General features: G+C 48.2%; 1 protein-coding gene across 6 annotated transcripts in view; it reads left to right on the forward strand.

The window, feature by feature from the left end:
* TNIK (TRAF2 and NCK interacting kinase) overlaps window positions 1–16,306 on the forward strand; it is a 149,495-nt gene that overhangs the window by 24,725 nt on the left and 108,464 nt on the right. For all 6 annotated transcript variants that reach the window (XM_040074032.2, XM_058421902.1, XM_040074035.2 and 3 more), the window contains exon 2: window positions 1,833–1,898. In XM_040074032.2, coding sequence (XP_039929966.1) covers window positions 1,833–1,898 — 66 coding nt within the window. The remainder of the gene's footprint in view (window positions 1–1,832; window positions 1,899–16,306) is intronic.

Here is a 16,306-nt window from a genome sequence, read left to right on the forward strand (position 1 = left end):
TAGATATACTTGTAGCACTGGAAAAGCCTCTTTCAGAGTTGTTTCAGCACTGCAGAGAACAACCCTTAGGAAAGAAACTCAAAAAATAAACAGCAGCTGCTGCCATGTTTCCCCGTCCCCCGCCTCCTCACCCAGTGTGGAAACCCGGTGTCAGTTCCCTTTCCCATCCATTCCTGGCATTTCCCTGCCTGGTACCAAGGCAGCAATCCACACCCACCTGAAGTGCTGCATGCTGGAAACCTGTGGTGCTGCAGCTTCACCTGTGTCCAGTCCAAGTGTCTGGATGAGGGTGTGTTTGCAGATGTGTCCTCGGTGGTCTCCGAGCCTCCTCCAGCACAGCTTCCCTGCCCTTTGCTGCAGATTGTCCCACTGAGTGGGGTTCCCACCCTGGAGTACCCCCAGGCTTCCTGGGCAGCCTGAGGAAGCTGCTGGTGTGTGATGGAGGAGCAGGCAGAAGGGAGATGTGGCATTTCTCAGTGATCAGAGGGGTTGGTGTCACCGTGTCACGGAGCTGTGCCACGGCTTCAGCGCGTGTTCAAGCTGCCCCAGCCACGCCAGGACTCAGATTAATTTCCTTTTGTGGCACTATCACTGGATGAACCTTGCTTCTCAGCTTCTCACAAAGATCCAGTGCTTGACTTTTGGACCCAGAAGCACCTTGAGTTCGTGCAGCTTTGTAATGAATGAAACCTCTGTGTCTGGAACGGGGTGGTGGGTGTCCATCTCCTCTCTTCTCAGGAGTGCTGCTGGCTGAGCCTCCTTGGCCTGTTGGAGCTGGTAACTGACCTGTCTGCATGCCCTGGCACTGCAGCTGATAGCCCTTGGATGCCAAGTCATCCAGCAGCTCAAGTGACTCAAAACCCAGCAGGGAGGATGAGGATGGCTGGTGGTGTGGGAGGCAAGGTCACCCCTTGGCTGGGTGGGCTCAGGGGCACACAGACCCCAGGGATGTCAGGATGCCTCCACGTCTGCCAGCTTCCAGGGGGATTGTGCTCTCCAAAATTGGAGTGATGAGTACAGGAGAAGGAGGAGGAGCGGGAGAGTGTAAATAAAGCTTCTGGAAGGGGAAAACCCACCGAGAGGAGAAAATAGCAGCACTGGTTATTCTTTCTTTCTTTCTCCACCCTCCCTCGTACCTCACTGCTCGTATCATCTTTGGACTGTTCTGGTGGGTGAATGTGTGTGTGCGACTGCACTTCCCCTGGCTGGGCACATGCCAAGTGGAGGGGGATCTGGGGACAGGGCTTTGTGTTTTGTTGTCACCTTTACAAGGTATTGTGTCCTCATGGCGTTGCCTTGGATCTGCTCATCTCAACTGGCAGACTGGGATGTCAACAGCCAGGATGCTCCAAACCAAAAATGGCCTTTAGACCGAGTAACACTAACACTGCTGACCTCAGGAATAGACCTAGAAACCCCTGCTCTGAGCTCCAGAATGGCATCCTGCCAGTTAGCTTGTTTTATTCCAAAGCTGATGCATAAGAAAATCTAACTTTTAATAGCAAATGTTTGCTGTTGCATTTAAAGCATGCACTGAGTGTTCATACATCGAGCTGATGACAGTGAAAAGGATGGATGCTCAGTCACAGGCACCTGCCTGGCATCTCCCAGCCCAGGTCTGTGCTCCCAGAGTGCTGGGGCTGCCCACACAGGACACCTGGACAGTGCCACACTTCTGCTCATTACCCCTGTAATTCCCATCCCTGGTCTGCCTGAAAACCTTAAACCACTCAGAATTTCTCAACAGAGAAATGTTGATCTTCATCAAATGTTTATTTTTTTCAGAAGTCTGTAAATACTGTTTATTTAATGTTCTTTTTCTTTTCTCCTAGGATCCTGCAGGAATCTTTGAATTGGTAGAGCTCGTTGGCAATGGTACCTATGGGCAGGTCTATAAGGTAAGAGTTCCAGCTGAAATGATCCTGTTTGCCTTGGCTGAGTGTTGAACGTGGAGCAGCCCAGCGCATTACCTTGACTAGGATTTGACCATTTCAAACCTGACAAGAAGCCTTACTGAACTCTGACCTTTTGGTCTTGTGTGCAAGTACCGTGTAGCACACAGAGCCCTTTTAATAAGCAATTCACATCAGCTCTGAAACTGTCACAAGAAAATGAATTGCCTTTTTTTTTTCCCCTTTTCCCCACAGTTGCTTTTTATTGATTAGATGATGAGGAGGGAGTGAGAAGTCTGTGCTTTAATCGCTAAATCTCGATCTCTTCTAAGAGCTGAGTTTACGGCTGCAATAGGCTGCCAAATGAGTTTGCTACAGTCTAGTGCTCTGCTTGCACACAGGCTGTCTGCCATCCTTCCCACTGGCAGGAACCTGCTACGGGATTAAAGCCACTATTAAAATGTTTTTATTAAAGTGCCTGTTGCAGTCAGTAGGATTGCTTTAAATTTTTCTGAATATCTGGAAGCAGCAATCCAAATGAGAATAGTGAAGGGATTGTGGAGAGCAGGCTTTTAAAAGCGTGAACTTCTTCACAAGAATATTTTAAATGCCCACCTTTGCTGTATTATATCACCTGTCCCAAACGCATCATAGCTTGGGGGATTTCCCAGGTTTTGTCATCTTGGTGGGGTCTTTTTATGGACTATCCTTGTGCATTTGGGGCGGGACTGAATTATTTCAGAGTCTGGAGTTATCTGTGTTTATAACTGGTGGGGAGATGTTTCTTGTCATGGTTGTGTGAGGAATTTGCCGACTTTTTTCATCCTGCTGGGAGTCAGTACCTCCCCTGGGCCTCATTCTCCAGGAAACTCCTGTATGTGTGGGCACAAGTGCTGTGTGCACGTGTGCTCCTGTGTGTGTGTGGGCACACAGAGATCCTGTTCACCCGTCATGCCCATGTTTCATTTTGACTATGGGAAGGGATATACTCATGTGCTCCTGCTCATTGGTTTTGGAGACACAGCTCTTGCTTGTCGTGCTCTAAAAGACAGCAAGCTGCCCCTGCTGAAGAGAACAGTGTTTAAAGAGCCAAGATTCCCTCATCCTCCTGCTGCTGTAGACTAATCCTGTCAGTAGAAGGATCAAGGGATTGAAGTGAACCAAAGTGAACTGGAACTTCTGGAGTTTTAAATGTGTGAATTTTTGAACTGGAACAGATTAAAAAAAAAAAAAACAAAAAACAAAAACAAAGGAAAAACTGCCCCACCCCAAAGCTGTTCTTATCAAGGTTATATTCCAGGGAGCCTTCACCTCTGGCATTCATTGTTTTCCCACCATGTGCTCCCTGCCATGGGAGCTCCCTTCTGAACTGTTTTTCTTCTCAGCTGCTAAAATAACGGTGGAAGGTGACCTAATTTTAACTGGTTCGTATTTCTAACAATCCATGGAAACTATGTGCCTGTAACGGCCTTTTCAAAGCATCGTGTTTTTGTGGAGAGCAGAAAAGGGAAATAAGCTGGTGCTGCTGGTTGTGTGGCTCAGCTGATCGGGTTTCCTCTTGCTGGGTTCCATTCTTTTCTGTGTGTTACCTCAAAGGGGGAAAAAGAAAACCACCCAGAAATGTCCCAAGTGTAGGCTGAACGTTTCTATGTTTTCCTTTTCTTGTGCTGTACAAGGGGAAAATCCTCCTCCTAACTGTTTTTAACTTGCTGGAGTAACTGGATTGTCCTCGGTGTGATTCACGTGGTGCTGGTGCCAGACGGGATGGGGACGGGGGTGGAGGGGAGAACGTTGCTGTCCAAACCAAATTAGTAAGTATTGAGGTATGAGCTCAGGCTAAGCCTGACTTCACAGCTCTCTTAAACCGAAGTCCTGGAGTAGCACATGCTCTATAAACAAAAGGAGACTTTGATATAAAACATACATAACTGTTTATGGCGTCCCACCCTAAAACCCAGCATGGAAATAAGATCTCTGCCGTTCTTTTTCTCCAGATACCACCGCTGTATTTATCTCTTGCAGCAAAACAAATGGATCAACTTTCAAGACGCACAGACCTTCTGGCTCCATTCTAAATCAGCTCTTAGAAGTGATCCATACCTAGGAGCAGCGTCCTCTGTAATTAGATGGTTGTTCCACTGCCATTTCCAAACCCCTCTCAGGCAAGGCTGGATTGTTCACAGGATCATTTCGTTTGGAAAAGGTCTTTAAGGTTGAGTCCAGACAATAACCCAGTATTGCCAAGCCCACCGCCAAACCATGTCCCTAAGTGCCACATCTCCACATCTGTTAAATCCCTGCAGGGGTGGTGACCTACCCCTCTGTGCTGTGTTACCTGAGGTGCACCATTGCTGCCCTCCTAGAGGCTGTGTGTGCCTCTGGTTGTGTTTTTGGGTTCTGGTGCTTGCTGCCAGCCCGAGCTCTGCAGGTCCAACCCCTGTGCTCTCAGCCAGGAGCAGTCCCCTGCTGAGCAGCACCCCTCCTTCTCGTGGCTGGTCCCTCTCTGAGGCAAGAAATGCAGCTTTGCTGTTGGAAAGAGGTAGAATTGAGACGTTTATTGCAGGCAGGGGGTAATGTTTTTATGTCTGTGTGCTGCAGCCTTGATGTTTCCCTAGAAAATCTGATTTAGCAGCGATGTCTAACGCTGCTGCTTGGCCACGTTTGTGCTGGAGACTGCAGGTATCCTGGTGATAACCAGCTGGCCTGCCCAGGAACTGGAGGGAAAATGTGCAAGGTGCAAACTTCCCACTGATCCCATGGGATAAAGGGCATGGTCATGTTCTTCTGGCAGCTGAACAGTCTCACAGCCCAGCAGGCTGAGGAGCCTGCAAAGTGTCTGGGAATGTGTAGCACAGTAACAGGAGCCCTCGGGGAGCAGGGATTAATGGGGCCAGCCTCAGCATCTGCTGTGTTGGAGGGGCTGTGGAGCTGCAGCTCACAACTTCTCCTTGCTCACAGGAGAGTTGTGCTGGCCAAGCCTGGTGCACCTTGAGAGCTCCCAGAAGGAGCGCACCCACTGCCAGAGCGTGTGCACCGGGATGCAGCTGCTGCTGCTTTCATCCTGCTTTCTGGGTCGTGGTTGGAAGATCCCTTCCAGGTGGTTCACAGTGCTTCTGTGAATCAAAGCAGTGTTCCCCGAGCCTTGTGCTTGAGGCGCAGATAGCTGGTTCGGTTTGACCTCTGCCTTTTCAAGTAAAGGTCTTTCTTTTTTCAGGACAGCAGGTTAAAATATCCCTTTGGTTCTCAGCTCTGGCCATACCCCAGTGACACCTGGGTGCTGCAGGAGCCCTCAGCAGTGACCTGCTCTGCTCTCACTTCTCTAACCCCAGCCACAAGCTCTTCACTTTGGAAAAATGCAGAGGGAAATAGCGTTCCTTGTTTGCTGCTTAACAATCTCTTGTGAATAGCTCCATTTTTATTTTAATGAGGGACCGCACTGGTGATGATTTATCTCTCTAATTGAATCGGAAGCTTTTCTTTATTTTCTAATAATCTTGCATCTGATGTTGCAGATTGTAAACTGGTTTTGATGAAAGACTGAGAGATTGCTAGCTCCTGCGCCAGACATTGTTGCAGTAGTGAATTTTTGTGTCCTTGGATTTTATTTTTGTGACAGGTGTTTAAGGAAATGACTGTCAGGAATACATTGAGTTGGACTTGGGAATTAAGCCTTTGCCTTACTGGTTTTTAGCTGATGGCTGAAAGCAACTCTAAACACAAAACTCAGAAAATCCTTCAGAGCATTGCCTTAACTGCTCTGAGGAAATACTGCTTTTATGTCCCAGAACATTATTATTGCTGTTTATTTCTACTCTGCATGAGAGCAAACAAATACTCCTTAAAGTACTGTGTGTGCTTGGATTGCCTGGATAGATCAAGGCCACAACCAGTGGGGTGTCCAGCACCAATAAACACATGGGTTCAGAGGAAAAGGACACTGGGCTACTCAGAAATAACTGTCCAACAGATGGGTGCAGAGCTTGGGGACACATGCAGTGGGCTGTGCACCGTGTAAGTGGAAAACCAGAGCAACCCCCAGTGTTTCTCTGCGCTTAGCCATGGCCATTCACACAGTGGCCCTTGGATGGTGTCAGAAGGATTTTGATGCAAGCCTTCACAGTGGGGAGAAAAGGAATCAGGAAATAGATCGGATGGTGACCTTTGTACCTCTCATCTTGTGTATTTTACAGCTTCGAAATAAATGATGTTGTGATTACATTCACGTGCTTCTTCCCAGCTGTGCCAGGAGGACGGTGGTCATTAGTACCAAGTGCTGCTTTGCCTTGTGAAATGGGGATGTGGCTCTCCATTTACAGCTTCAGCAAGGTTTTATTTTGCAGGGTGCAAGACAGACTATGTGGGCACCTCTGTAACTGCACAATAACTATTGATTGCTTAATTATCTGGTAAATGCCATATAATCACCAAGCTATTACGCAGCAATAGTCTGTGCTCTAATTTAGAGCGTGTGGGATCCACGTGCTGCCCATGTCAGCTGTGGCCCTCCAAGGAGCTCCTTCACCATCAGCACGTGATGGGGCAGGGCAGGGGAATCACCCCTGGGAGCCACCCCAGGGCAGGTGGAGCACCTCTGCAGGCTCCTGGCTGCTCACAGGCTGTCCATGTGAGGCAGCTGTTTGAGGAGAATGTGCTTTTCGCAATTGCTTTTTGTTGTACTAAGTGTGTCTGTCTGTCTGGGGTACAGTACACGGGGGAAAAGGTTGAAGAAATGCATCCCAGGGTCTTTAGTCAGGACTGACTTATTGCCCAGCTGGTATTTGCCAGAAGTCAGGGCTGATGTACCTAGAGGCAAATGCCCAGGTTTGGCCTAGTAGATGGAGGTGTTGAGGTGTGTGGGTATTAGAAAGTGAATAAAATATTTGAAATCCAAGGTCACCTATTGCTGTAGAGCTGGGAGCAGCAGGACTGCTGGGACAGTTTGATTCCTGAGACGAACCTGTGGGAATGTCCCAGACACAAGCCTGTGTTTGATAATGTTGTTTGCAGATGCCAGAGGAGGAGGGATAATATGTGTCCTGTGCTCCTGGGTGCTGTTTGTGCACTCCGTGCACAGTGACATCCTCTCTCCTGGCATCCCCAGGCATTCCAGCAGTGCAGGCTGCTGGGGTAGCAGGTGAACATCCTAAAGAAGGACTTATAGAAGACTGCTTTTTTCTTTAACTTATTTTTGAGGGTGGATATGAGGAAATGGAGTGTTTAACTTTTAACGCTCTGGTTTTTTTAACTTGCCTGACATCTGTCTCAGTCTGGCTGCTTGGGCCCTTGCATCAGCCCTGGTGAGAGCAGAGACTCTACAGGTTCCTGGGTCATTATTAGGAGTTCAGATAATTAGCTTGAGTCAAGAATGACAGTAATTGTTTTTAATCATCAGTTGTTTTATTGTCTCCCTTTCCGAAAGGCTGGTGGTCAATAGCTCGATAATTAATCACTGTTGCTTTATCCCTGTGGAAGAAGCTACCATGCTGCACACAATTAATATTTCCCGGGGATTGTTGCTGTAAAGAATTAACTGTAGTTTACATACACGGCTTTTGCAGCTGCAGACTGACTGCTGTGCCTTGCTTGAGAGGCCAGACTGAAGGTGTGCACAGCAGTGCCTGCAGAGCAGGTCGTGCTGCCAGCCACCCTCGTCCCAGCCCAGCCTGCGGTGCTGAGTGCTGGTCCTGAGCACACCAAGGGCACCAGGAGCCTTGGTTCACAGGCTGCTGAAGGAATTCAGAGCCCCCCCATCATCCTGCAGTCTGAACAAGCAGCTCTAACCCTAGACAGCTGTTGCATTTGAAGGTGCACCGTGAGCGTTTCTCTTTTCCCACCTTCATGTTTATGAAATGAGCTGTGATGTTTGCGAGGTTGGGTGTGACTTGAGCTGCATTGGTTGTTCTGGTGTTACATCCTCAGCTTTGGGTCTTTTTTAATGTTGTCAAGCTCTTCAGAGGCTGCTTTAGCTGCAGGGCAGGCTGGGTGTAACCACACGTGTGTGAATGTGTGTAGCCATCCCTCCTCATGCTTTGGTGGTCCCTTCCCATGAGGGGTTGGTCCCTCTGGTTTGGGAAGCTTCCTGGCTTTCCCCATGGCTTGGTGCTGCTCTGACAGCCTGCTCCAGGGGAGTGAGGCAGGGCAGCACTTTGTGTCTGCTCACCCTGCCCTGTCCCAGGCTTTTCCTTCCGCTGGGATGGTTTTTGGTGTTGGCTGGACCTCTCACGTCCAGACACAAACCCTTGTGGGCGAGCACTGGACGCTCACCACCTTCAAGGTCAGGGATGGTCTGTGTGTTTGAATGGATTTACAAGACTTACAAGCTGCTTTATAATCCTTCTGTATTACAAGCAGAGTATTAAATATTAAGCCATTGTTTCTGCTGGGATGGCTCCATGTGCTGGCAGAGAGGATGGTGGTGCTGCCCTGTGAGGATGCTCACCAGGGCTGGGGTCTGCACTGCTTCCTTGCAGGTGGTGCAGGATTTTTATCAGCTCTTTCTGGGTTTTAGGAAGGGGCTGGGCTGAAATACTGGTGTGTGATAACTCCTGTAGCCTTATCATAAGGAAAAGGAGCAACCTCAATTTATCAATTTCCCCACGACGTTATAGTAGCTCTGGAGGAGAAGGTCCTTTCTTGTGCTGACTCAAATGGAGTGTGTGTGTTTCTGAAATGCAGATTTATTTTTGCCATGCAGGCAAGGAAGTCTGAACTGAAAAACGCTTAAAATGATGCTTCATTCTTACCAAAAAAAAAAAAAAAAAAAGGCAAAAGCTTTGTTACCAGAGCAACTGGTACATCTTGTGCTGCTTCATTTCTCTGAAACACAGAGCGAGCCCTCAGCCCTCCCTCCCCCCCCAGAAACCAGCCCCCACACACCTACGCACCAATATGTCACATTAGCTTTGCTGCTTTCTGAATAATGTAAGGGAAAGGTGCTTTTTCAGTCCTAGAGAATGCAGGTTATAAAAGGTGATTAAAAATGTTTCTGTGCTGCCTCCCTTTAAATCTCTGTTCCCTTTCCCTCCCTGCCAAGTTTGTGAAGGGAAAGGGCAGGGTGAAGGTCAGGAGCAGACTGATGCATCTCTGGAGTGACATTTGTCCATTCTCCCTTGCATTGCTGGATGCTCTGATTCTGTAAATACTGCACAGTTTTTCAGGACAAAAAAAAAAAAAAAAAAAATCTGCAATGTCTTAGGGTTAAAAAAAGCTGCTTTTGAAGATGCCAGGTCAAGTCAGTGGTGCTGCAAAGCGTGGGGGATGTGGTGGTGGGTCGTGCAGTGCTGTTTGTGTGGGTGCCAGGCATGGAGAGGACAGTGGGCATTAGAAGGTGCTCTGTGCAAGCAGCTGCTTTGCAGATGATGGGAGCAAGCCCCACCTCCAGTGCCACACTCTCCTGTCCCAGAGGAATGGCTGGACTGGGAACTCAGACTTGTCTTTTGTCAGGTCGTTTGTGAGGATGCTGAAAGTGAGACCTGGGGTTGCTGTGTGGGGGAGGTGTTTAGAAAAGAGCCAGCTTTCAGAACTGGGGTTACTGCATGTGAAAGCATCGCTCTGTGTTTTGGGAGGGGTGGCTTCTTCTCTGCTGAAGCTCCCATTGCTCTGCTCACTCTGTTATCTTACCAGCAATATTTTACAAGGGTGTGGCTGGTGGTGAGGTGTGGGTGCTGTAAGGCTTGGGTGGGTTACAAAAAACATTTGCTTTTAGGTTATACCCCTCTAATGGTAAACCTGGGCTGCAGGGCACAGGTGAGGAGCTTCTTGCTCTCAGCAGAAGCTGGTACCTGCTATTTTTGCAGTTGTAAGAAGTAATAGGCTCTTTTAGTGTATTGGAGCCTGGTGCAGTGCACAGGGAGCTGGGGGCCAGGTTCTCACTGCCGTGGACTTCTCCAGTGACCTTTGCTAAGTGCCTCCTCTCTTCCCCTTTCCCATCTTTCCATTCCCATCCCTGTCCTTACCCCTTTCCCGATATAATCAGAAACAGAGCAACACTGGGGTGGTCTGGGGGGCAGAGCTGGGAGCTGCTGGGTGGTACCAGCACTGGAAATCCGTCTCTGAGGCGATGGGGAAGGCTGGGTGCCCCTGCACCAGCATTTTGGAAACAGCATGCTTGGGAGCAAGGCTGATTCCCAGAGGAGCAAGTACAGCAGCTGCTACTAGGTCAGCTGAGGAAAACAACCGAGAGAAGCACTGAAAAGTAGGTTTTGGAGCTGGGAGGTGTTTTGTTCCTCCCAGCTCTGAAGGTGCCACTCTCAGCTAGGAAGGCACTTTTTAGAAAGCTTACAGGAGGGGATGGGAGGAGCAGCAAGCTGTAAACGTCGGTCCAGGCTGTGGATTTGAAGCATTTGCAAATGCTGTGGTGTTTGTCTTCGGGGACGTTTCTTGCTTGTCATTTTTTTGTGTCACTCCAGATTTTGATGCAGCTTGACTTGTGGCTGACCCTGAGGACTCGGAGGCAAGCCATGCCTGTGGGGAGCCTGCTGGAGCTCTGCAGCTTCTCCTGGTTATGCTTTGAAGGCTCACTGCAGAGAGAATTCTCTCTTGAAATCTGCCATTTATTCTTAGGTTTACCTGGGAAGCCCTTTACACTAATTACCTAAAGTTGGAAAGCGCCAAGCAAACACAGCCTGCTTCCAAATGTTGTGGGATTTTTTCCTCTTCTTGCATAAGAACGGCAGATTGGCGTAAAGTTTTTTTTTTTTGCTTTGTTTAAGTCTTCAGATTTTTTGTGTTTCTTTAGGTGTCTTAAATTCTTGCATTGAAATGTGCACAAGGAAGTGTGTGGCTAGAAGCCCAGCTCCATCCTCACGTGCCTTTGTCTCCAGCCCATCTCAGCTCATGTGTAGGTGGCTGAGAAGGAGGTCAGTTTGGGCTGCAGACACTGCTGCAGTTAGCTGGAGAGGGATGTGGGGGACCCTGAGCCTTTGTCTGGCATGAGCCAGAGAGTCCTGTCAGGTGCCACAGCCACCTCTCCCTGTGCCCAGGGCTCGCCCTTGGGTGGGGAGCATCCCAGCCCGTGTGCTTACACAGTCCTGTGCCTTGGGCTGGGCTGCAGACCTGTGCACTGATGTCCCAGTGATTGCTGCTATTCTCAGACTTCCCAGGGTTTTTTTGCAGGGCAGTGCTCTTAAAGAAGTGTTGGTAAATGCTCCTTTTTCGTGTGTTGCCTTGGTTTTCCCAGCAGAGAGGTTTGGTGGGATGCATCCAGGAGACTCAGAAGTGGCCCACAGGTATGCAAGAGGATGAGAAATTTAAGTGCTGGATTGGGGCTGGCAGGCTTTCTCTTGGTGTGAATCTCTGATTCAGTGTGGGGCTGTAGGATCCTCCTGGGTTGTTGGGTTGCTTCATTTGTGTGGTTGAGGGATTTCACCAAGGGTCACTGACATCAGCAGGAGCACCAGGATGCTGCTTTGCTCCAGTTTCTAATATTTACAGAGATGTTTGTGACCCGTGAGATTCCGTAAAGAATAACCTTCTGCATGCCTGTTCTTTTTTAACCCACTGCAAAGGTGAACCTGATAATGAGTGATACTTGAAATGACCTGGGCATGAAGGGACAAAAAAGGGACAGCGAGGTAATCCAGCCCATTATAGGAGCTGTGGAAGGGAGAGAGTTTTGTAAAGGACAGAATTGGGTATCAGATGCCTGCAGTTAATTTTACAAAGCTGCCCACAGGCCTGGTCTGGAGGCTGTGCTGGTTTTCTTGGCTCTCCATGGGCACTGAGATGGAGAGGCAGAAGCACCTTGGCTGGGCGAGACCCTTAGTGGGAAGTGCTGCTGTCCCTGGAGGAGATGTTCCACCTGGGCTGCAGGGAGCACATGATGGTCCCATCTCATCTCATTTCAGTGGATGTGGCCTTAGCTTAATGTAATTGTTTTTTTCCCAGTTAGTGCTGAGTGGGGATATTGTTTCAGTGAGACTGGTTTATAATAAACAAGTAAACACATGGTGTTAGTTCCTTACAGTTCTTCTGCTCCCTTGAGAAATGGTTATTAACAGGGCCAGTGTGAAGAAGTATATTTTATGTTTGCCTACATGGTATCTAGAGCAGATGAGGTCAGGATTATACAGTAAAACAGCTACATTAAAAAAAATATTAATTTGTGGATGCCTGATTATTAGTTAAAAGGCGTGATTTGTTCCTCACAGGTTGGTATGGTGTTTTCCTTGCCATATCTGTTGGTGTGTGAACTTCAGGGTGGTTCCTCCATCTAGGCAAGCAATCCTGGAGTCTTCAGGGATTCCTGGTGGGGCCCTCAAGTTAGGGATGGTATGGGAATTTCTGACACTCATCTCTCAGTTGAGCTCCTCCTCCAGAACCCTGTTGTAAGGGTGAGTAGTAGGAGGGTTGGAAGGCAAAGCTAGGAATTCGTTCCAAGGCCTCTGCTCCCTATCCTTAACTTTCCTGATGATGTTGTAATGACCAGGGCATTGGGCTGGTGGAGCTTTGTGCCTGCACTCAGCTCCATGTCTTGTGTGGCAGTGTTGATTTGCATTTAAAAAGCCCCAAACTTACGGTGGCTGTATCTGAGGAAAGGTTGAGCAAGTCAGCCTCAATGTCAAAGGAAACAGAGCTAAGCAGAGACCAGGATCTCTTCTGTCCTGGTCTCTGGGGCCAGCAGAGATGTGGACAGGGAGCCATTTCACCCTTCCAGCTTATCTCTTTTCTTCTTGCTTTGGCTGCCCTTTTGAAAAGATGGGAGGTTTCCATTCCACCACATCTTGCAGTTTATTAACTCTTTATGCCAATACTTTTCTTGGTGTTGCTATTTCTCCCTGAGCAAAAACCGTAATTTGAGGCTAAAATGCCTCATTCTTTTCCTAACCTGAGCATTCAGAAGTCTCCAGCCAACCTCCCCCCATCCCCACATGGGACATAAAAACCTCTTCAGAGTTCGAAGCTCTCATGGACAGCATGAAAAGCTGGAAATGCATCTTTGTTTTCCAGAGATAGAAATTCAATATAAGCCATGATCAGGGCTTAGGAAAAATTACTAATTCCACTGGACTTGCCATTCGTCTCTTGTTTTTCTAGAGCAATTATAGCTATAGTTGAAGTGGGCAGCACCAGTGGAAATGCCTTTGCATTTCTGGGCTTCAGAGATTTTCCCTTTCACACTTTAATTCAGCAGGTCCAGGATCAAGGCCAAACCTTTTCTTTTCTACATAACTAATAGAAAGACAGCCAGTTCAGCAGAATTTCTGTAAATAGCCTGTTCCAGATGAATTGTGAGTTGTGTATGTGAATGCCAATAGGACTAACACAAGGGGTAGCTTGCCAAACAAAATGGAAATCTTGTGTTAGAGAAACAGGCTTCTGAAATGCCATGTCAGATTACATTTTTGGACTCTGCAGAAACATTGTTTGCTGCAGTCATGAAACTGCCCAAAATGCAGAAAAGTCTTGATCCGTGGCACTGAAGGACAGCATCCTGTGGGTGAGTCCTGGTCACACGTAAAACACTCAGCATCAGCTGGAAATCCTGCAGCAGCCCAGCAGTGAGCTGGGCCCTTGAACACCTGCTGAAAGAACTCCTCCATTTTTAATGTTTTTTTAACTGACAAAAGCCAGCATCTGTTGGGATGGTCATGGTGTGGTTTGGAGGTACTGTGCCTTTAGCATCCGCACCGATCAGGGGGGTCACTAAGCTGGGCAGTGGTCCAGGGCATGGCTGTCCCCCAGCAGTGATGCTGTCTATGGAGTTCAGCCCTAAAGGAGCAGCTGGATTCAAGGTTTGTCACTGTTCAACCTTTAAAAGCCGCCATGGATGGTGGGGTGGTACATTGTTCCTTCCTGCTGGCTGCCTTGTAACTCCTCGGTCTGCAGATGGATTTGCACACGTGCTGCTGTGCTGGGTTCTGCAGTCCCTGCAGAGCCAAGGTTGCAGCTTTCTGCCTAAGGAGGGGCAGGGAGAGGCTGCTTCTCGGGCCATTCATGTGTCTTGGGCCTGGGCTGGCTTGGGCTCTGTGAATCATTGGCGTTTAGAGAAAGCACAGCACGTTTGCTCCCCCAGGTTAAGCACCACAGCACCACCTCCATCTTCCAGCCTTTTTCTCCCTTGTGGCAATCTTGGGGATTTGATTTGGTTTAGGTCTTTTTTACTTGCATCTGCACGTGGTAGCTATAACTTGTTACAGCCAAGGAAGTTTGGTGCTTTTCCCATGCTGTTCCACAGCAGATAGAGGGTTGCAGAGGGCACCTGGCAGGGGCTTAGCCAAAGGGCTCGCAGAAAACACAATTTTGGGCTATGCCTTATGTCTAAGATGACTCTTTTTCCTCCAAATCTACCCTCTTTCTTCTAGAAAGAGCCCCAAACCTGTGATACGGGGCCTGGGGCTGTGTTTGGCAAGGACTCTGTATATCACCAGTTGGATTTAAATGCAGTGGGGGCAGAGTGTGAGCCCCACTCTCAGCTGGCTGAGCCCCTGGCAGTGGGATGTGCCTGCCAGGGAGGGTGCAAAAACCCCCAGCCAGCTGTGAGGAAGGGGATGCAGCTCCTGGCAGTGAGTGCCTTTGCCTCTGCAGATTACTTCAGCAAAATTCCAGTGCTAGGGAATGTTCCTGGGGCACGGGGAGCCCACAGCTGGGTTGGCATGGGGAGAAATCCAGTGATGGCCAAGAGCAAATGCTCCTGGAAAGCTCCAGCAGTCGCTCCCAGTATTGGGTTTTCTTCTTCCCTCAGTGATGACTGTCTACAACCTGTTTGGGAAGGCACTTGAGAAGAAATAAGGTAATTACATAATTTAATAACAGTCGTGAGAGCACACCGGCAGCATGGAGGAGCTGGGGCTGTGGAACGTGACTTGTCTTGCACGGGAGAGATTAATCACGTCAGCTCCTGGGAGACGGTGGTTGTGTTGGATGCCCTGCTCATATCACTCAAATTAGGCTGCGTACAAGAACTAATAAAAACAGGAGAAGAGAATTCCAGCAGAAGGGATCAATAGCTTGAAAGCGTTTTAATTCCAGGCTAGAAAAATGAGAGCGGTTATGGGCAAGGAGAGTATGTTAATAAAGGAAAATGAGTATTTGTTACTGCTGGTGTGAAATGAGATAATTTAAGAGATGTTCTAAGTGCCTTTTGTCACAGTTAATGCCTTTTGTTAGGTTTCCAAGCAAAATGGAGCCTGAGACTTTCAATTTCAGGGTTCTCAGATGATCAAAATACCATGGGGCAGCCTGATCATCTCATGCTTTACTGAAATGAGGTCATCAATAACTTTTGCCTGGGTGTGATTTACACAGTTGTCAGTGTCTGAATTGCCATAATATGTCTCTGCCCGGGAAAAATGCTGCATTTGGAGAGAGGGGGGAAAAAAAACCCAACAAAACAGTAGCGCTCTGGATAGTTGGTTCACTGCTAATAATGGAAACAGAAAAGTGATTACTTGTGATCCATTCAAATAGAAAAGCTCAGCCTCTAAAGCTGGAGGCATGGAAGCTGTTACAAGGTCAAGCAGTGTCCTTTAAGGAGAAACAGGTGGCAAATACTGTCAGTGGCAGATAACACATCTGCAGCATCATGAAAAGTACATCTGAAATTAAGATTAAAGGTGCTTTGCACTCGTATGGAGAGGGGGAAAAGAGAAGATAGAGATGAAATCAGAAAAAAAAGAGGATTAGCTTTGGGTGGGTGACAAGCAATAGCTCTGGCCAGGGAGAGATTTAAGCAGCAAAGTGCTCAGTAACCCGGGGAATTATCAAAGGTTTCTGCAGCTGCTTCCAACTGATGGTCTTTAAGAGCCCGAAATTCTTTGTGTTTGAGCCTTTCTCTCACCCCAAGCCTGGGTGTGTACATGCACATGCAAAATCTCATCTGCAGCCCCATATGTGAAGCTGGGACTGCAAATACCAGAGGCCATGGTCGTCCTCACTTGCAGGAGTCTGCTTTAATTTTAGATGCCTTAGTTTACACTGAGGCAGAAGGAGTCCTGACCTGCAGCCATGCTGGTAGACCTCATCCTTTGTTGATTTACACTGCAGGTCAGGGCACCAGGAGCTTCTAAAAAGTGAGTCGTGTCTTGGCAGATGTTTTCAAGTCTCTGTTTTCATAAATGGGGCTGGGAAGCTTTGCTGAAGGTCCTGCAGGAGCAACTGGATCTCTTGACTGATCAGTATGAGGAAAAATTAGCTTATTTTAGGTGTTGAAGAGGATGGCACTAAGTTTTGCCGGTCCCATGATGCGGAGAAACCGTAGTTTGTGAAGATAGGTTTTGGCTGTAACCTCTTTGAGGAGCAGAAGGACTTTGACCCTTAGTAACTATGGTATGGCAGTGTCTTCACAGGTGGGAAATTTGGATTTGTTTCCAATTTAGTGATCCCAAAGGAAACTACCTTCCCTGACACAGAAAGATCCAAGGGATCAAATGTGCTTCTCCTGCATTTGGGAAAACACCACAGCCAACCAAAACCAA

Source organism: Hirundo rustica, chromosome 10 (genome assembly GCF_015227805.2).
Source record: "Hirundo rustica isolate bHirRus1 chromosome 10, bHirRus1.pri.v3, whole genome shotgun sequence".
NCBI lineage: Eukaryota > Metazoa > Chordata > Aves > Passeriformes > Hirundinidae > Hirundo > Hirundo rustica.